General features: G+C 34.9%; 1 protein-coding gene across 16 annotated transcripts in view; it reads right to left on the reverse strand.

The window, feature by feature from the left end:
• LOC117564246 (neuronal acetylcholine receptor subunit alpha-7) overlaps positions 1–22,895 on the reverse strand; it is a 128,444-nt gene that overhangs the window by 102,147 nt on the left and 3,402 nt on the right. For 15 of the 16 annotated variants that reach the window (XR_007954657.1, XM_052003173.1, XM_052003174.1 and 12 more), the window contains exons 2-3: positions 14,392–15,348; positions 4,122–5,063 (exon numbers count right to left, since the gene is read on the reverse strand). Coding sequence is in view for 15 of the 16 variants with exons in the window: in XM_052003173.1 (XP_051859133.1) it covers positions 4,122–4,182 (61 nt within the window). In the remaining variant the exon portion in view is untranslated. The remainder of the gene's footprint in view (positions 1–4,121; positions 5,064–14,391; positions 15,349–22,895) is intronic. The other variant, XM_034242940.2, reaches the window with a different exon arrangement.

Here is a 22,895-nt window from a genome sequence, read left to right on the forward strand (position 1 = left end):
AGTTCTAAGCCAAATTGCTGTTTGGGACAAATCAATCGTAAAATTGTTTGCTTCCACAGCAATTCATAGAAAAAATCAACTAGCAAAGCGTATGATTGCTATCAAACAAATACAAATTAAATGTGATTTCGGAAAGAAATAAATTGTTTATTTTTGATAACAATCGATTTGAAATATGTTTATTGTAAATTGAAAAGAATAAATTATTGTAACCATTATTTTTTATTCCCATATTTCATTTATATTAGTTAACATTCATTTAGTTTCCTGTTTCCAAACATGACTTTTATCATATGAAATTATCAAAATAAGATCATTTATTTCTTCAATATATTGTGCACAATGATTCACTTTGCAGACCTTCAGAAATTCGATTTAAAATGTAATTATTTTGTTATCTGCATCTTTCATTTGATATTCAAAGAAATTTGTTTTTATTTCATCTTAAACCCAATTTAGTTGTGAAGCCTATTGAAACGTAAAGCCAGAAAGGATGCTGCAAATATGCCAATTCTCTTTGGTGTTACATGCTGCATAACAGTAAATAGTAGTTAAAGGCTGTACGGTATGGTATGTAAATTAAAGCTCAAAATATGTTGAGGACATTTTAAATGGGCTCTGGCATTTGGTGCTGCCACGGCAAATCCAATAGAAATTTATGTGATTTAAATTTTTGCAGAATGAATAAAATGCCTTAAAAACAAAATATATGACCAGCAATATTGTAGCCTGAGCGAGAGCCGTGTTTTTTTGGGATGGCAAAAAGCTTCAAGGTGCGCAGAGCCGCTCGAATTGCCATGAAATTTATGCGTTTACCAACTGGCAGCAACAACAAGTTGACAACATTCGGCTGAATCTCTGAAATATTGTATTTTCCCCTTCCGCCAGCTGCTTCCTCTGCCGCTTGCCGCTTGCCATTCTCATTCCCCTGGCTTTTCTTTCGCTTACACTTCCCTGCGCTTTCTGCTCTACGCTTTTGGCAATTTTCAACTGCTGATTTTCCAATCAGTGCGCACTTTGTTACAGCTACGCGAAGCTTATTGAAAATATTTGTCCTGGCCACGAAGTCGAATAAGAATGCGAATGAGAATTCGAATGCGACTGCCACTGCCATTGCCGCTGCGATTGCGATGGCGATGGCAAATGTGAATGTGAATGCGAATACGACGCCATCTTCATTAGTCCTTGTCTTTGTCTGACAATCTCTCTGTGTGCGGTAGGCAAAGTGAAGAAGTCAAAGCAGTCGAAATGAGCTGGAGAGTCAGAGATGTTGGCATAGCGGAGACCATCAAAGATTTCCCCAGTTAGCTCCCACAGCGATGCTTAAATTATAACAACAACAACATTGCCGAGAACGAAGTCGTAATAAACAATAAGAGCCTTGAAGAGCGGCACAGGACAGACAGTTATGGAGCATTTTGAGTGGCAGCTGTTTGAGCTGTTTCCACTGGACAGCAGCAGAGTCTGCATTAGACACTAACTTGTTGAAAGTTTTGTGGCATTATTTATTTTAATGCAGCGTCAAATGTTGTTAACATTTTACCAAAATCATTTCAATGCATTTTGAAAAAGCTTCAACTCGTCAAGTTTACTGCACTATAAAATGTCAGTAAAACGTTTGCAAAAATACCAACGAAAATAAAACACAAAGGAGTACTTTGATGCTGATGTAGTAAAAAAGTCCAAATTTATGTTAAATACAAAATGTTTTGGACAAAAATTGAATTAATGCACTTTTTGCCAAAAACTATTAAATTAAAGAAAATAAAATAATAAAATAGGAGTTGACATAATAAAAGTAGAATCTAGTTGAAGGCTAAATATAAAAGTTACTTAGTTACAAATAAATTCAATTTAAATATTTTATTATATTAAATAAATAATTTTAAGGGAAATAAAAAAGATGCGAAAACTTCACACGCAACAAAAAGAAGGCAGAATGGAACAACTATCTAGGTAATTGTTGCTTCAAATGAGGTTAGCAGTCATGCAAAGAGCGGCATGTGTTGAGCTAAATATTGATGTTGATACAACTAATGCTTCGCACTAAAGTGGAAACAATGGATGTGGAGCACGGCGAGGCATTGAGAGAATTGCGAATTGAGAATCGTGCCTCGTTACTTGTTATTTTTGACAACAGTGAATATAACACATGAGACTTCAGTTGTGCCGCTTCGAAGCGCCAACATCTCGCCCATCCCTAAAAATAAAAAAAAAAGCCAAACCCAACTCAACGAGCCAGAAAAAACAACTTCTCGACTGAATGCAAGTCAGGGAAAAAAAAAACTTGCAAAAAAAATAACCAAACGAACTCAAACGCAAAAGCATTTGAGTGTGTGCGTGTTTGTGTGTAAGTGTGAGTGGTATGTAAGTGTGTGTGTGTGTGTGTGTGCGGGCCTCTTGCACACTAGGGAACAGCTGTAGATTTGAAGTAGGCCCTCCTGGGGCTCACTCTGACAATTGTACGAGTAATATTTTCTTTTTTCTTATACCCTGCAGCCAACAGGGCGTATACAATATATTCAATGGCGCTTAAAACATGGTGGAATAAAATGTGTTAGGGTATCTATTAGTGGCATACACAGAGTGAATTGAAACAAAGTGAGACTTGAATATTTGTCTCATTGCCGCGTATTATTTTTTCTACTTTGGCAATTGCAGAACGCTCTCGCGAGCAAACTTCGTTGAGCAAACTAAAAAATATGACCAAGTTTGGCTCTGGGCGATCTCCTCAGTTGCATGGTGATGGTGATGGCGATGGCGACAATGTGAATTTATAGCTGGCTGCGTGGGAATTTACCCATGTAACACCGCTAGACGCACACACACACATACAATAGACAGTTTATACCATGTATGTGTAAGCACATAAGTTTTATATAGAACTCGTATTCTCCTATGTATCATATGTGGCTTTTACATTTTGCACTCCGTTTTCTATTTGTCTGTTTGGCCTGCTTAAAGTGCCGTGAAAATGCTGCAAAGGAAAATTGAAAAATCCGTTGTGGAATTGAATAATGTGTCGGTGGCACAAGGAGCTAAAAACAGTTGCAGTTGCAAGTTTCCTTCTTCCTTTTTTTTCTCTCTCTCTCTTTCTCTCTCTCTCTCTCTATCTTTGTCTTTATCTCCCTTCGCCATCGCCATTTGTGTGGCATGTTAGTAATGTGACAAGAAGATTTATGCATAGTCCACAGAGTTGTGCATTTCAAATTGATAGTGGCACACAAGGATTTTGTGCAACAGTCTCTTACGATGTACACGAAAACGACAAACTAAAATAAATTGTTTTTGCATTGTTATTTATGCAGTTGGAGAGCCAAACATTTGTTGCCCGAATTGGCTTTGTAATTTAATCAGAATACATTAATTGTTAACATGTGAACTGATTTTTTTACAACAAAATGAAAGTGAAATTGATGAATAGAATTTTTTTTATATGATTCATTTATAAATATTACAACTGATTTAATAAACAATTTAGTTCATTAGTAAATGAAATTAAAGTATATGAAAGCTTTAAAATGAAATATATTTAAATAAATGAATAGGCTGCATTATTCTTCTAGCAACAACTTAAATTTTTGCAAATGAAAAAATCATAATAAAATTAAACAATAATAATTTATAGAATATATCTAATCAATGAATATAATTCATATGATTGTAGAAATTTCTCCAAAGCACTTTGACAAAATTGAGGAAATTCATTTTACATTTAAGTTGTCTTGATAACATATAAATATAAATTCATGTAATTGTAGAAATTACTCCAAAGCACTTTGACAAAATTAAAGCAATCCAATTTACATTTAAGTTGTGTTGATAACACACAGATTTATTGAATTGGCAATTTCCAACTTGTTAGATTTGGATTTGACATGAATAAGGCATGAAACTTGCATTGAAAATTCAATTTTCATTTCATTAATTAACTAATGTTTGCAATTATTTAATTAAGGTGGCTAAAACGTTTGCTTGGCTTTTCATTAAACGCACTCACATACCCAACGAGTGCGAACAGACAATTGTAAAAGGTAAAAGTGTGATAAAAAGGCAAGAATAGGGGCAAGAGCAGAAAAGGGTTGGAGAAGTGGATGGGGGGGGGAGGGCAAAGCACTCACCTTTAATTATCACAAGGAAGATCAACACGACAAACAGCGTGCACGACGACGACGAGTCCATGTCCTTGGTTTTGTTGTTTGCGTTGTTTTTAGGTTGAATTGCTGTTTGGAATGTCCCTGCCCCCGTTGCCGTTGCTGGTTGCTAGTTGCTGGTTGCTGTTGTGTGTTGCAACAATGTGGTTGGTGGTCGCCCTGGTTTAAGTGGCCTGCGTCGTGGCACGTTGCTGCGATTAACACTGGAGTCAAAAGACAAACGCGTCGAGTGGGTCAAAGTTCAGCGTGGCACAACTGCAGTTTAGTTTGCTGCCTCTCTTGTTGTTGCAAGATGTCACTGCGCACAGCTTAACCAACTTATTTAGAATATTTTGCCGTTTGTTTTACTTTGAATACGATTTTCCCTATTCTCTATTCTGTTCTTTTCGCTTCTGTTTTACCCCCAGTTGTTCTCTCTGTGAATTTACGCAACAATTTTTCAACTCGCTGCAATTTATGCGTCTAATTGCTGGCAATTTCTTTAATCTGAACAAACATTTGCCAGCGGAATTTCTTTATTTCTTTATATTTTTTTATATTTTATTTGCTTGCTTTTGAGATTTTTTGGCTACTGCGGTTTGTTTGCACTACTTCTATTTTATTTAACTTGAGGTTATGGCTGTTGCAAATTTAATTTCCGGCTTTCTGGTCACGCATTTTCAGCTGGCTCTCTTTATCAGAGTTTTAGTTTGTTTGCTTTTTGCAATATTTTCGGTTTTTATTTTTTTGTTTTTTTGGCTTTTATATTTTTGACTTTACATAATTCGCACTCGAATACTACTTTAAAGAGAGCTTGAGAAACCGTAAGTAGCAGTTGTTGTTGTTGTTGTTGATTAATCTTATATATTTTTTATGTAGATTTGCTTGTTCAGTTAAGTATCGTTGTTTCGTTCTGTTGTGAAATGTTGCCTGCAAATACAAGAAGATAATTATTTTAAAACAAGTAAGTAAGTGGTATTAAATATATACATTCTATATTATTTCTACATATTGTATACCAAATTAATATACGGGAAAATATTGAAACATGCCAAAGACTATATTTGGTATATTGATATACCATCGAGTACAAAATATGCCATATTGTCAACCACAGCAGCTAATCGCAGCAGCTATCTCATCGTAACAAAATGTTTAGGAATTGTGAAGGCATATATTATCAAATATTTAACATATATAAAATCGTCCACTTTATTCGCAATGGTCAATTATTCGTTCTTATTGTGTAACAAATTAATAATTTATTTCTAATTCTAGTTCGTTTGCACATGGAGCATAAAGTACTGTCAGTTTTGTAAGCTCTTTGAAAATTAGTATTTAAGTTTTTGCTCTCCAAAAAAGAAGTAATTTCCGACGTAGCATTTCTTTCAACAGTATCTCATTAGCTAATCCTCTTTCGCTCTTGCGTTCTGTTCACAAAGTTTTCTCTGCTGCCTTTTGAAGTTTATATTTCTGGCCACAACTTAGCGAGCTGCGGTTGCCTCAGAAGCCCCAAAAGCAAATGCCAAATGCTGTTTGAGTCGCAATGGAAGACAGTCAAAAAACAGTAACAAAAATAAAATAAAAACGACGCTCTTTTGAGCCACTTCGAATACCGAAAACCACAACACCAAAGAAAAAAAAAAAAACAAAAAGTTAGCCAGACTTAATGTTTAATTAAAAAGGCTACACTGTTTAACCCTACTTTAGGCTTTGACCTCATTTCTGCACAAACGCGTCTGCTTTGTCACCTAACTCCCAGGGGGCATGCAGCTTGGCTCCTCTTCCCCATACGCTTACAATCCAGAGGCGTTCACATTGATTAGTTTTTGTTTTCGGTCAACAAACTTGAGTAAATTAAAACAATGAATTTGCGTAAAAGCGCGAGAAAATAAAAAAACAACAACAAAAACAGAAACCGAAAAAACAAAAATATGTATAGCAAAAAAAGGCAACAAAAAATGTGCGCCTGGCACAAATTAAAAATCCATAAAAAATGCTGGCCTGTGGAAGGGCGGGGCCAAAGAACGCGTTACCGTTATAGGGGCGGATCATGGGTCGAGGGTCGAGGGTCGCCGCCTTCCGTGCGTGCCCCCTGCCCAACTGAGTGAGAAATGCAGTAATTGAAATACATGCGGCGAGAGGCTGCGTGTAACGTTGCCTCTGTGTTCGCAGTTAGCAATAAGCAAAAAAAAAGAACAACAAAAAATATCAAAGCATGCTTTCAGGCGTCGCCCATCCATGCCAGCCCACAATAATTTACACGTGCACAGGGCACCGAGCTCAGCATACACACAATCACAGTAAGTATTATGGATTAGTTGCGATGCCTCTAATGTACTTTGCTGAAACAAGCGAGAAGATATTTTCGCCCCTATTCGGCACGGTTTAAGGTGACTGAATACAACGTACACTCCGTTGAGCTAAGATCAAGTTAAATGAAAACATTTAAACTTAACAGAAAACTAAATTAAGATATGAAATTAGTTATTGGCATTATTTTAATTTAATAAAATTTGTTGAATTTTTATTATTTGTGTTAAGTTTATTTCATATTTTAATTAAGGCAATTTAGGTGTCATCAGAATTTAAGTATTAACATGAAATTTATAATATTTATAGAAAACATTAATTTATATTTAATATATATTTCAAATCATTATTTATTATTTATTATTAACTAATTATTATGTTTTATTATTATTATTATTATTTTATTATTTGAAATCAGGAAACTTATGACTCATTATAAAGAAAATCAATTTTGTTTGAAATACTTTGAATATAGAATTCCATCATGTTATGTGTTTAATGTTACAATTTAATTCAAATTTAAAATGGATATTTATTTTAATATTTTCGAAAAATATATTTTTGGACACTTTTACAAAATTGCAATATATATGTAAGAAGTCGTATTCACCAAATCACCAAACAAAAATAAAGCGGCAGTAGAAGACCTAAACAGTGAACTCAACTTCAGTTTTATGCAATTATTTAATAACAATATTTTTATTGCATTACAGTTTAAGCCCCAAGGCTTCGAAAATATACTTTTCTTTACCAAGCATATTTTTGGTTTCTGAAAATTATTATTATTAAACATACATAACAAGCTTAAAGGCGAAAATATTAAAATTGAGTCTAGCAATTTGAATCTATAGCTAAGACTGTGGCGTCTTTGCATGCTGTGCCATTATTTCTATTATTCTCAGTTTCATTCTTTTCGGTTTTATTTTGTCTACGACCGCATCAGCTGTTCATGTAATTAGGGGTTTTATGAGTTATATGGCAAATGGCGAGTCAGGCGAATGCTAATGGTAACGTGCAACGACGTCGACAAAGACGACAAAAGTGAAGCCAAATGAAACGAAATGAGTGGAAAGTTTAAATTGCAGAAACTCACAGGGATATATTCAGTGGGTTTCGCTAGGAGAGTTTTTTTTTCAGTTAGCTTTGCCCTTGTCGCGGTTAATTAATTTCAAGTTTAGTTTTGCGCTTTTTGTGTTGCTGTTGTTGTTGTTATTTGTGGCAAGAGGCAGGCAGGTGGAAAGTTTTAAAGTCAATTTAATGGTTCGCCAATGCCTCAGTTGTACACAATGAGCCTTGAAATTGAAGGCGCACTCTAGGCCCTGAGAACTCTTGTGACCACAACCCATTTTGGCCAACAAAAGTTGCAGCCGCTTAGACGCGACAACAACGATAATAATCGTATGGGGGCTAAAGTTGAAGGCGTTTATGCCCCAGTTGACAGACTTTACACCTCGGAGGCTACATTTTTCACACATTAGATTTGCAGAGTTTCACTGTTTCTCCCAGTTTCCTGGTTTCGACTCCATCACCTTCGCACCCACCAAACTTGTTTGCATAGCTCGACCCAGACTGGGGATAAGCTTTGAGGCGACCGCTTTGTCACCTGAAAAGCTCTGTTCATAATTGAACCCTTTGGCATACACGGCACACAATGCGCTCAGCAAATTTGTTTAAATTTATGCTTTATCAAGGAGGCAGGTAGCAATTCGGCAACCAAAAGCGCTCTTTTTTGGTGCTCTGTTTACTTTTTGTTGCACTTGCACTTGCAGCTGCTGCGCTTTTCTTTGAAGGTTGTTGGTGAAAAATGAGTTTGCGCCAGATAATCTGCTTCAATTTCAAGAGGTAAATATTGGCATGCTGCTTGATAAATAAACTATTGTAAGTTACAAGTTCAGTAAATGGGTTTATTTTTTTATGTCAGATAAGGAACAAAAACCGCACCATAAAATTACCAATATTCCCTATAATAATGTTTTTCTCTTGACAATATATATATATAACAAATATAGATTAAGCTACGAATTGAATTTAATTCAGTTTAGCTTATATTTTAGCTTCAAATAATGTGCTAATCCATGCTAATTACCATATTTTATAATACGTTCATTAAGAATTAATTTTAGATTTTAATTTTAATGTAAATTCACTTATTATTGTGCCTCAAAATAAATAGTCAAACTAATGGTTAGCAGTTTGAATTAACAACTTTCATATTGATGTGGGTGCGGTTTTGCATATGAGCTGCAGAATTATTCTTCAGCCCTGTATATTGATGAAGCCCTAGACATCGATGAGAAAAAAGTTCTTATAAACAGGCATCGACGGCTTGTAGTTCATTTAACGATTGAGGATTAGCGAGCAGTAACATTAACAGCAGTAATTAACTAATCATCAAACGTCGATGTACTTTGATTTACAACATGTAAGCTGAAAAAAAGACCATTTTTTAAAATCAACATCAATTGTCTTCAATATTGTGTTCTTAAAATATGACCACTTTGATAACATATTCTAAAAACTAGGAACATTAGAAAATGTCTCCCACATATTAATAACAACTTGATTCCTATATAAAATATTCTTGAAATCAATTAACTCTAACTTTAAGATTTTCATGTTCTTGGAACAATTTTTTAGACCAAAATTTGTAGTACTAAGACAAAAATCTGTATTTTAGAATTTTTTTAGTGTACAATATTTGATTTCTTTTAATTAGAAGCTAATCTTTCTAAATTCATTAAAAAAAGAATAGCCTCATGCTTAAATATATTATGTTACTTAACTATTATTTCTAAATTGAGTGTTTACTTCTGAAATTTTCTAAATACACAAAACTAACCTACCTTAATTTCAACTCAATTTTCCAAAAATATATCTGTTTAAGGTACACTTTAATTTAGGGGCAAAACATTTAAGACTCGCTGCAATTTATTAACCGCACACATAAAATAATCGACCATAAAAAGAGCTAATCATGAAAATGCTCCACATTTGAACTGCAATGCAGCTAGCTAAATTTATGTACTTTCAAATATTTATAGTAAATTTTTGCTGCCCGAAAACAAAAAAAAAACTCAAAAAAGAAAATGACTGAGCGGAAAACAGTTTTTGCGATATTCATTTGAAAGGCACTCTTTGCTGGCCTTTGGCATCAATGCCAGCAGCTAGAAAAGCAACCAGCGGCACTAACATGCCGATAAACACTCTACATACACATACATGCGCATACAACCACACACACACACACTAACACACACTCATGCAGAGAGACCGCATGCAATTATTGCCATGCGTCGAGCATCGAGCGTCAAGTCATTTTGGAAAATAGTGCTGCATACTTTTATGCGCGCGCTTTCAAGTGCGGTTATTGGTGTTCTCTCTCTTAAAATACTGCATGCTAACAGAAAGCAGGAAGGGGGTAGAATAGTGGTAGTGCAGCTGGCTTTTGTTATCTCAAAGCCAAAACAACAAGTGCTTTGTAATTACAACAGCGACAGCAAAGCACTGACAGCAACTGCAGCAGAGGGCAAGCAAATTACGACGTATTGCGACGTATTGAAATTAAATACTTTATCATTAAAGCGCTAAAGCGTCAAACGTATTATTTCATTTCAAGTTTTATTTGATTTCAAAAAAATTGCCTCTTACGCAGTGGCGGCAGTTTATTTTGTCAGTTGTTTGTCAGAATTGCACCACGGTGCCACAATGACTGACATTGCAATGCTTTTGTATGTCGACTCACAACGCCCACCGCCCATCACATCCTTAACTGGGTCAGTGAATGACAGTCAATGATGATGATGATGGCATGAATACTGTTTGTGTCTGTGTGTGATGAGAGAGCGTTGAGTGTCTGACATTATAAACAATTTGCAGCCATTGCCGCTCCCGCTGCTGCAGTTTAATTAAACTGGCGACCAAAAGAAGCATTTATATTCAACTATAATCTATTTGGGGAGCTCGCTGGCATAGCTGCAGCTTCTCATCTTTTCGTTGGCGCTGCCTTTTGTTTCGCTTGCTGCCGTGGAAATACAAGTGTCATATACAGAGAAATACACAAGTTAATTTCATGTTGCTAGCGACTGGCTGGCGCAAAGGAAATGGCACTGCAAACAAAGCCAAAGACAATGGCAGGCTGGAAACGCGCGTCTGTAGCTCGAGGATACGTGCTCACACACACACACACACTATAATGCATAAATACTTATACACACACAAACACATATACAGAGAACAGGCAACGCAGGGCAGCACAGGGACAAGAGTCACTCAGACAGAAATTAAATTGAAAATGTGCTACGTGCAACAGCAACGGCAGCGGCAAAGCTAAAAGGAAATAAAGCACAAGCAATGACTATAAAAAATGTGCAACAACAAGTGGCCGGGCAGGCGGGGCAGGACAACAACAACAACGTCTACGGAAGCCAGCCGGTTGCAACCGGCAGCTCAACTGTGTTATTATACAAATGCAGGCAGCTCCCTTATAAGTTGGAAATTGTCTCAGATTTGGCAAAAAAAAGCAAAGTAGTAAGCATTTAAGTCTGGTCGACGAAGCTTTCATTCTCTTTCAAACGTATTCAGAAGTAAAAAAAAAGACCGAAACCGATGACAATTTAATGCTTAAGTAAGTAAGTCTTATATATGTTATAATAAAAATGAAAAATAAATAAATAAAATAAATGAAAAATGAATAAAATAAAACAAAGCAAAATAAAATACAATAAAAAAAAATTAAAATAATTTAATAAAAATAAAGAAAAATTCTAACAATAATTCGCTATTGGGTTAAACGAAATAATATAAAACTTTTCTGACAATTTTTATATTTCTAAATAATTTTTCATTCAAAAATTAAAAATTTATTTTTATTACATTATTTTTTCAAAGAAAGAAATACTTGAAGTTGAAAGTAACTTAAATTTCTTTATTTTTAAAAAATGTTTCATTCAAAAAATTAAAAATATATTTTTTTTGTTTTTTAATTTGGAGTAAGAAATACTTAAAAATAAAATGTAACAGTTCTTTTATTTCTAAATAACCTTTCATTAAAATATTAAAAATATATTTTCATTACTTTCTTAATTATATTTTTCTGTAATTACTATACTATCCCAATTTTTTCTTAATGAAGTTGTTCACATAGCTTTAATAACTCTTGTTACTGAAAATGGTTTTGATTTCGAACATAGTTTGTTATAGTAAAGTTTTAACAATTTATTATAAATTTCATTCAGTTATTAAAGTTTATTGCTTGTGCCAGCAAGTTGAAATTAATTTCATCAATTTTTAAAATGGATACCTTAAAATGGTCCAAGTAACTTTGAATGAAAACTTCAGGTCGTTGGAAGAATTTGTTTGGTTGATGAGCAAAGTATTAACTTTTGTGGTGGCCTGAAGTGATTTCCCTTGTGAACGAATGGCCAAGTCTAATCACATAGCCATTATACGCAGTAGCATTGGCTATAAAACAGCAAAAGCAAAGGGAGCAGTGGCAGCAGCAGCAGCAGCTGGTCAGCTCTTAAAGGGACCTAGACAAACAATGGGTTGGGAGCCACAGCAAAGGAAAGGAAACGCTCGACATTATTTAGGTTTAATCAGCAAAGGAGATTTGCATTGGAGCATCAGTCTCCCTGTCTGCTTGCAAAGTGAAGTAAACCAACTGGAATTGAAAGATAGACCCAGAGACAGGCTCAGACATGGAGAAATGGTTAACTAAACACATAAACATTTACACACATACAAACATACAGAGATCTATACAGATACACACACACACAGAGACATTCAGGAAGAACATCAAACAAATGGCAATCTCCTTGTTTGGAGCGGTTCGGTTTCGGTTTCACTCCGCTCGGTTGAGCCAAGAGCACAAAGGCAAAAACTATTATAAACTGTTGACAACTGGGGAAATGAACTTTTCATTCAAAATGACAAACGTCCGACAAGCTGCCCAGTCTAAACACAGCCAGAAGATTTAAATAACCAGAACTGCTAAACTGTTGTTTTTTTTTACCTAACTTTTTTTTTTTGTTTTTTCAATTAAATGCGTTTAAATGAGAATACAAAAAGAAGAAAATAAAATGCAAATGTATTGAATACATTTTATGAATTGTTGAGCCTTGTAATAAGATTTAACGGGAATTACCTGCAAATTGCTTATTGCAAATACTCAATTTGCAACCATTTTTAAATAAAAAAGTTTTTTTAATGCATTAAAAATGAACTTTAAATATTTATCGAAAAAAAATGCTGTATAAAAGCTCATGAGAATGTTTAATTGCTACGCTAAAGAATAATTTTATTTTTATCGCAATGAGAACAAAGTGAGCGCGAATTAATGTGATCCGATGACTTTACAATTGCAGCTTAGTGCCCTCTCTGACTTGAATTCCAAAAAATACCCACTGAAAAAGCAAAATGTCAATTGAATATGATGTAAGGAAGAAGAAAAGACTTGAATATAATATTGACTATTTTGATAACATTCCCAGTGATAATTGCATAAGGTACGGAAAAATAAAGAAGAACAAATGAATAGATTTTTTTTTATAGTTTGAAAGTTTTCTACCCGTTTTGTTAATTCGATTGCTTACAGGGTATAAAGTGGAAATAGCTACAAATGACAGGCATAGTTTTTTGCTTGGCAGTGAATTAAAAGCAAATTAAGCGAATCTCGCTGAACGAAGCAGAAACTGCATTTGAATCTCTCGCGTTGAAGGCGTCGCAAAAAAATCGAAAAATACAGAACATGTCGGAACGCGTTCTCCCTTAATCCATTACGATAAATTGCAACAAATCTGCCAGCACTTGTGTGAGCGTCAGTGAGTACTTGTTAATGTGTGTGTCTATGTTTGAATGTGAAAAAAGTGGACAGTCTAAATGCAGAGGAAAAAAAAACGAAAGCCAAAACTTCAGCCGTCAACCCAATCTCCGTTTCGCTGCTCAATTTTTTCTATTTTAGATTTTTCTTTTTTGCGTTTATTTCACTTTTTTCTCTAGTTGTTCTTTTTTTGTTGTTGTTGTGCTGCTAACGAAAATTGCTTTCGGTGATTTTTATTGGATTTTCGTATGTACCTAATATGAAATTCATAACAGACAAAACTGCAACTCTGACTACGAATCCAACCGAATACGATTGCAACTGCAGTGAGTGCGGGGAAGAAGAGACGCAGTGGAAAACTGCCACTGCATCTCTGGTTAGCCTTCTGCCACAGTTTGCAGCTGCTTTAACGCAATTTTATACGTTTGCCAAGCTGCCTGGTTGACGATGCTGAGCTCAACGCTTTTTGATTGGTGGTCGTCGTCGTTGTCGCCCTCGTCGGTCGCTGTGTCACTCTGACAACTTGTTTGTCATACTACACTACTTAAAAACCAACTGGGTATTAGCAATATGTTAACAAATATGTCCAAAGAATATTAAAAATGAAGCAAGCTTTTAGAGTAAATTCCATTCTAAGGAATCCTTAGCATTTACTTGACGCATGTCAATTTATTTTTCGGGTTCAATTTCGACATTTAATAATTTAAAGTACGTAATTCATTTGATGACTTGACACCACATAAATCGCTTTTGAAGCGTAACATTTCAAAGTTGATGTGCAATTAACTTGCACATAAATCAACTATAAACTAAATTTTACTATCAACTGATGGAAAAGATCAAAACTGGTAACTACTCGTATATTTTATTCCTTTTTAAATGCAAAGAGTATACAAATGCTGTTATCGCTCAACCATAATTGAGTGCGTGGTTTTTCGTGTACGCTTTTTTTCTGTGGCTGCTGAATTGAAATGAAAGTTGACTGTACCGAAAATTGTGTGAAAATTTAATTTGAAAATTTTTGTTAATTTGCAAAATTTGTTGGATTTGCTGGAAATTCGCATGTGGCAGCTGTTTGTTTTTTTTTTGTTTTTCTTCTTTGTTCAGTTGTTCAGTGGCACTTACCCAGCAAATGCGTTGAGTGACGTTGTAGCTGCAGTTGTTGTTTTGGTTGTGGTTGTTCTTCTTCTTGTTGCTGTGGTTGTTGTTGTTGTTGTTGTTGCAGTTGGGTGTGTTGCTTCTCTTGTTGCAGTGTTAATTTGCCTAGTGGTCGTTGATGTTGCTGTGGCTGCAGCTGCAAGCAAGCGGCGGCCTTTTCGTTTTGGCAATGGAACAAACACAACAAAAATATTGTTGATGAATGTTCCATAATTAATTAAAAATGAATAATTTTTATCGCTTTGTTTTTTAGTTAGCTTGTTTTTATTTTTGTTTTGCTTCGTTTCCTTTTTGTTTAAGTTTATTTTTCTCTGTTTAAACTCGTTTTATTTTGCGTAATTTATAAGTTGCATTTAATAATGAGCATTTAAATTATATTTATTATTGCCATTTGTTGTGTGTGCTGGTGTTTTTGTTGTTGTTGTTTTGTTGTTGTTGTTGAATGATTGAATGGCAGTTGCAATTGATGATTGGGCGCTTGATTGGCTGCTTGGTTGGCTGATTGATTGGATCGATTTGGTATTTTTTTGATTTTGGATTGGGGCGAAATTGAGTTTGCATTTTTGTTTATTAGCGTTGTTTAGTGTTGTATAGATGCAGATACAAATACATGTACAGAGATAAAGATATAAAGATACAGATGCAATTTAAGCTGGCAATTTGTATTTATCATATTCTGGGTTTTTTGTTTAGATTTTATTTTTCGATTTTGTTTTTACGTTTAACTACATTTGTTTTAATAATTATGAACACTTTGTTATTGTATGGATTTTAAAGATTTCTTTTGTCTTTATTTTTCTTTTATTGTTGCATTTCATATGTATTTAAATATTTGCATGTCGATTTTACTTATTTATTATGTGCCGAACGATTCGATTTTTATAAAATATCCTTATTTAAATTGTTCGCATAATTGCATTTTAGCTATATGTGGCATTAAAAAGAGAGAAAGAGAGAATAAAAGAGAAAGAGAAAATTGCATGAGTATTTTGTATATAATTCAACAAACTTTTAATTACAAAATGGAATGCAATCATTGTGAAAACGAAAGTAGTAATACGTGTTAAACAATTCATATCAAAGAGAAGAACTTAATGTTGGCGATTGTCGCATAAATAGGAGTTTAATGCAGTGAATATCAATATTTCTCAATACAGATAATTTTAATGGACAAATGAATATTTGCAGTTGCTCAGAAAGTGCATGAAAAGTCGTAAACAAGTTGCGTTAATAAATGGGCATAAATTGTAATAATATAAATGTGTTAATAAGGAAATGACTTGACATGCTCCATGTGGAATAATTAATAAGCTTATTGATTATTTAATTAATAATAATTATCGAATTGTGTTGCAGTTGCAGATGACCAAGGGAATGCTATCTCCAAATAATATTAAATAAAATTGGAGTATAATTTAATGAATAATTCTTGATTTTAAAGGTATAATTTAAAACAAGTAAGAAAGGTTCAGTTGAGTGGTCTCGACTTTGAGATACCCGCCACACATTTTGAGTAAAGGCAGAAGAATGTGGTATTCATTTTTAAATATACCATAAAACATATGCCATATACTATATTTGGTATATTGATGTACGAACATATTGTCAATGATAGCAACAAAGACACTTTCCGATTTTGTACATACAAAACTATTTCTTAAATAACTTATACAGTTATAATATTCTTTTACCCTATGAATAGCGACTATAAATACGATACTACATAAGTCACTTTTAATGATAGTTGTTTTTAAAGCTCTGCTTGGAATCAATTGAAGCCAAAAGTCAGGTAAACTGATTATATTTGTTCCCTTCGACATCATAACTGGTAAAACAGTTGCACAAAGGAGCTGGACACACATAATGTTCTATCTGTCCACACAATGAAAATAAATTTGTTTACCAGTTGCATTGTCTGCAAGAGATCTCAATGCAAAGCCATTCCCCAATGCCAATCAATTGTCGTACAGTTGATACAATGGAATAGTATTTAATAGTTTGTGAACACTTAACTGGAACAGATCCAATGACTTCATATCGAGTATGAAATGAAAATCTAAGTAAGAAAAAATGTCTGAACTTTATCTATTTAAAAAACGATTAGTATTTTATGTTGCTCTAGTAAATCAATGCGTATTCGCCTTAACACAACTTTTATCATATCAAATCCAAGTTCAGCAAAAAGAGCAACAAAAAAAGAAAAGAAAATATCTTGAAGCATTTACAATTGCGACACTCACAAACTGTCACAGCCCATAAAATTCAATTCAATACAAAAAGCAATTTGCCTTGTCACGCCCAAGCTCATGCCCATCACGTGCCACGATTTACTGACAAAGTTTCGAGGGTCGACACTCAAAAACTGTAACGAAAGCAACTAAACATTAGTTTAATGTGCACCCGTCCCCCGCCACAGCACAGAGGCCATTGATAACTATGAGTACTCAGTGTTTGGATAGCTGAGCACAAAGTTGAACAAAAGTCACTTTAAGCAGCAGCTATTGAAATTTCCGTTATGAGAACCATCAAAAAAAAATCAAGAAAAGGATAACAAAAACACTAAATGAGATGAGGCTAAATGGCAGACGAGATTATACCCTTGTATATGAAAAAGAAATTTAAATATCTATGTTATTGGTAAATATTCATTGATTTTAGGGATACTTAATGAGTTTAACGATACTGATAAAAAGAAAAAACTGAGGTTGGGAGAATATACATGGAATAGTCAATTAATTGGAAACAAAAAAAAAGAAAGATCTAGTAGAAGATATTACACGATAACAACTTAAAAAAAACGAGAGTACTAATGATAGTAATATATTTTTCGATTATACCCATATTATTAAATATAAAACATTTTGATTGCGTTCTTTGAAATATGAAAACAATATAATAAAGAATAAACATTTTATTGAACAGAAAGAGTCGATAATAATAATGGAAAATATGTTCAAATAGAAGAGATTATGCGATAAGAAGTAAGGCAAATTCGATATTAAAAAGTACTCATACATAAAATATGAAAGTAATAAAAACAATATTTCATTGTACTGAAAAAGCAACAGTTAAACCGAAAATTAAAATCCAATAGTAATAATCGATAGTAACTTTACAACTCCCATCACATTTAATGCATTCTCATTTGTTCAACATGCTAACGATAACTATCGAAATTGAAATGAACGATTGCAATGTGATGCCGACGATGAAATGAATTCTATCGCTTTAACAGCTACCCGAGGGTCAGGTTTCAGTTTTCACTATTGTTGTCTCCTTTAGTATGTACACAATACTTAATATACCCTCTCTAAATACCCTTTTGGGGGCATAAAAATGACAAAAAGAGTTGAGCTACTGACCAAAAAAAAAAAAAGAAGAAAATAAAGGAGAAGAAAAATCAGAAAGGAGTAAAGAAAAAAAGGAAATCACTCGGCTGGTTGGACATTGCCAGTGTTTGTTATTGTTGTTGTCTGAGAGAGAGAGAGAGCGTTGTTATTTATGAGAATTTCATTGTCTTGTCTTCTGGCTGCCCTTTTTATTTCCGTCTTTGCCTTTGGCTTATGCAGTTCACATAAAGAGTAGAGAGGCTTTTGTACTATGCGTGGCGTTATCAAACGTTTTCCGCGCTGTTACGCCTAGCGATACCCTGCAATAATCGACTTCTTAAAAGATGGGGTATTCAAACTATATGTAGATGAATGATTTTGATAGCCATCTTATCAAATATTAAGCGATAAATAGCTGAAAACCGAAACTCGAGAGCTCTCTCTCTCGCTCTCTCGCATCTCATGTTATCACTTGTGTTGTTAATATAGACAGCTAGAAGTGCTTGTGATTGTGTGTGTGTGTTTGCGTCTGGCTGTCTGTTATCAGTTCAGAGAACCCAGCGTCCATTGATGGAAAATTTGAGCACATTTTTTGCGGAGCCGAGTGCAATGTGTTGTTTTTTGTTTTTGTTGTCAGCTTGAGTGAGTGGAAAAATAATGTCGAGCGCTTGGAAGGCGCAGGACGGCTCAAAACGAACGAACTGTTTACACTTGGAAGCGAAGGATAACGACAACGACGACGACGAGGACGAGAACGAAACCCTGAGACTGCCAATTGTTGCAAACGCCAGCCAGCCAGTCAGGATAACAGACAAGTTATGTGTACCTTTTTTTTTCATTTTCATTTTCATTCTTGTTTTTTCTTTGTTGCAGTCGTTGTACGGGGGGAGTCCAAAAGCTTTTGGCGACACATACAAAATATTTATGTATAAGCAATTGCGATTGGTAAATTTTGTTTAAAAGATTCTTGCAAGAATGCCGCATGCTTAGAGAAATAATACATATTTAATTAACCCTTGACTGGCAATTGTCATAAATCTGCGCACAAAAGCAGAAATTGTCCCATAAGTGTTTTATGGCTGGCGCATGATATCGAAATATGAGCACAACTTTCTACATGCCACATGCTGTCGTTGCCATGGCTATGTGTTCCAATTCCCACACGCACACACACACACACACACACATACTGACAACAAAAGATTTGCAAAAAATATTTGCAACTTGTTTGCTTTCACTTTTGGCTTCAGGCTTCAGCTTCGACTTTGACTGCTGATTAGAAAGGCTTTTGATCTCCTCACTAATGAAAATCTGTTAACCAAGCGTGCAACACTTTGCGGTAAGTGCAGCAACAACCCTAATCAAACATAATGAGCAATTAAAAACTTTTTCTACACAATTTCAATCGTACCACCTAACAATGCCCCTCGATTCGATGCCTTGCCTCGCCTATTTTCCTGCCTGCCACATTGCGTGGTCATAAAAAAAAAAAAAAAACAACAAGAACAACAAGCAGCACATGGTGGGGTACGTGTCCTGTGGCACGAATCGTGCATCAACAACAGAGCGACCAGAGCACCAATGATGGATGTAAGCTTAGGCTCCAGCAACCATCGACTGATGTTTGCCACATGTTGAAGCAACAACTGTGGAAGCTGTCACTACCACAGCCACTGCTGCTGTTGCCGCTGTTGCTATTTGCCACTGCCTCTGTCGTTGCCACTGCTGCGGCTGCTACTTGACATTTGCCTGGTTCAAAGTTGATTGCAAAAAAGAACAGTTTTTAGCAATTGATTTTCCAAGTTTTACCCAACGCAGAAAGAATTGCTTCTGCTTTGTAAATGAGATTAAATTTCGTTCAATTTATTACCTACTTAAGTTAATAAAATTATCGTTTTATTCGGGTAATACAACTCTAAATAAATTAATAATTTTTTTGAAAAATATGATGTCTTGATGCAGGCTTATAAATAAAATGCTGAGCCTGTCAAGGCCCAAAGCAGTCAGCACTAATAAATGTAATATGAACTAAGCTTTGTAAAAATAAATAAATAAAACGGTAAGCTATTTAAAAATCTATAATAGCAGAAAAATATTAGATGAAATGAAACAAAATTAAAAGACGTACAATTTTTTTTTATTTTAAATATGTTTTTATAGATGAAACAAATATTTAGCTTAAGCAATCATTTAATTTGTTATAATCAGAGAAAATGGCAAACGTTAAATTACAAATACATATTTGTATTTAATTACCTACTACAGTAAATTTGAATCTGAGTTGCAAATAATGTAAATTAAAAGTTGGTATTACAAATTTATTAAGCAAATTATGTGATTATTAATAATGCTCAGTAAGGAGAATTCAAATTAGTGTTGGCAAAATATTATTAATTTTCTCGAACAACAAATTTTTTATTTGTAGAAGCATTTCCTCTAATTATAATTTAAGTTACAATTCCAACTGCTATTATCAAATATTATAAAACGATTATTTTGAGTCTTTGCTCATTGCACGCACTCAAATTATTTGCACTAACTTTGACTGTCTGCCAATCCTTTAACAACATTTCTCGCATAAACAACAAAATACTTGAAAACTCATCATTAATTGGCGAACAATAAAGCGTCTCATCTGCTTTGATTGTAAATAAAATTCAAGAACTATAAACTTCAGTTGAGTAGTAAAAACAGTTTTGTGCAAGCAGATTTCTCTTTGAAGTTGCAACAGGCAGCGTAACAAAGCAATCCTTTTGTGGTTAAACAAAAAAAGAAGAACTTCTTTTGAAAGAGCATACAAATTGCAGTCTTTTGCTGAAACACTAGTTTTTTTTGAGCTGCCTTGCTTACTACCTCAACTCTCTCTCTTTCTCTCTCTCTCTCTGTGTGTGTCTGCCATATCCCAAGAGACTTGAGTTACATTTATGTAGCTGCTATGAGACTTTGATAGAGCCAAAGGTAACAACTAACTGTCTGTCTAGCTGTCTGACACTGTGTCTCTCCGTTTGTCTCTGTCGCTGTCTCTGCCTACCTCTGCTATCAAATCTGAAGCTCATCCGTTCTTGCGCCCCCTTCCCTCGTGTCTTTTTGCGGGCAACCAAAAATGTAGTAAATCGCCAAGTTACGTTTAGTGCAACAAAGTCGCGTTTTTCGTATGATGAACATAAACTTGAGCGGAGCACCGCGAAGGAAGGAGAACTGAACCAAGCAAGCGAGAAAAGGTTGAAACAGTTGTTGGCCAAAAAGGAAAAAACAAAAAAAAGCGCCAGCTCAACAAAAATTCGATGCTGGCGACGAGGCAAAGTTGTTAAAATCAAATAGAGACGAAACACAGGACGAGCAATAAAAGTGCGTAAGGAAAAATAGAAAATGGCAAAAGCAACCAAAAATAAGAAAAAAGAAAGGAAAAACCAAAGCAAAAGCAGAAGCAAAAAGGAAAAGATGCTGTTGAGCAAAAGAAGGAACGATGACGATGTCGAAATTAATACGAAAAATCACATTAAAACTTCCACAGAGCAACGAGAAACGAGAATGTTTGTGTGCTCTGAGGTGAAGAGAGGGGTGAGCAAAGCAAAGAGAGAGGGGTGAGAAGAGTGGGGGGGAGGGAGTCAGTCAGGCAGCCAGCGAGTTGAGCGCAAGGTTTGGGGCGAAGCTTTTTGGCTGGGTTAAAGACGAAACATATTGTGCGTAGACGCAAGAAAAAGGACGAACAGGACGCACACCCATACACCAATACACCGATACACTCGCACACACACACACAGATACGCAGTGGCTCAGTCAGTTGCACAGACAACGTGTTTATGTTTAAGTGTTTTGGATACACAGAACGCGCGGCAATATGAGGGCGGCTTTGGCAAGGTTTGGGGCACAATTCTCTCTCCCAAATACACTGACACAGAGACACGCACACTTACGCATGCACAGTCGAATGCTCTATATATACATATATATATATATATACATATAAAGTGGAGCAATTTAGACGACTTCATGTGTATTGGTGTTTTGTGCTTTCAATTTGTGTTTTAGCATTTAGCTACGTTAGATACACATACATACATACAGAGAGAAACACACATACACATACATAAAAGTTTTTATGATGTCTACACTGTCGCTTATCAGCCAGGCAGGACGCGACAACAACAACAACAGCAACAACAAGGACAACAACAATGGGAGACCCGAAACAGTGAGCAATGTTGGTAATAACTTCGGACCGGACTGATTTTAATGAAGATAGGTTAAGCAGAATGACAACTGGGGCAGGTCTACAGACTGCTCTTAACCGTACGTGTGTATGCGTGTATGTGCATATGTGTGTGTGCGTGTGTTTATTATTTGTTCAGTAGCAGGTGAAACGCTCCTGGCTGTTATTCTTCTTATTTGCGTTGTTGTTCCTGCTGCTGATGCTGCTGCTGCTGCTGAACCCAACTGAACCGAACTGAACTGGACACTGATAGATGACAGTGACAAGGAGTAGTTGAAGAAGATGAGAAGAACATGGCAAATGGTAAATGGTAAATGGAAGATGGAAGATTGAAAGTAAAGGAAAAACCTTAATGGAAACTGCACACAGCTGCAATCTGCTAAAAACAATCAATTGCCAATACACGAGATTACACTTTCTGCCATAATCAATAAAACAAAAATAAAAGAATCCATCTAAAAATAACGCAAGCATTTACATTTCTTTTTGCTGCAGCACTTCAATTTATTCCCAAATTATTTATCAAATTCAATTTGTGCACTTTATTCAATTAAACATCTACATTTTGTTTGTCCAAGTCGAATTTCGTAAATTGCTCTCAATTTGGCAAGGCCTGAAAACCTTTTCATTTTCCTATTTTTTTTTTTTTGCACTACAGCTCATTTTTGGGAGAACAACAATTGGCAAATTGTTAACCTTAACGACCTTTGCTTGTGCCATGAAAGAAAATACTTTGCGGACAAGAGGACGAAATATGAACCGAAGAGTTTGAAGGCGTTTCGCAAAAGTCGCCATTGCAAAAAAAAAAACTGTATAAAGCTTAGATTCGCATAGGAAAATTCTAAAATTACCTTGTAGCTTAATCATTTTCATTTCATATTATTCGCTTTTTAATTTATATTTTTCTTATTATTTTAGTACACATTTTG

Source organism: Drosophila albomicans, chromosome 2L (genome assembly GCF_009650485.2).
Source record: "Drosophila albomicans strain 15112-1751.03 chromosome 2L, ASM965048v2, whole genome shotgun sequence".
In the NCBI taxonomy this organism is placed as follows: domain Eukaryota; kingdom Metazoa; phylum Arthropoda; class Insecta; order Diptera; family Drosophilidae; genus Drosophila; species Drosophila albomicans.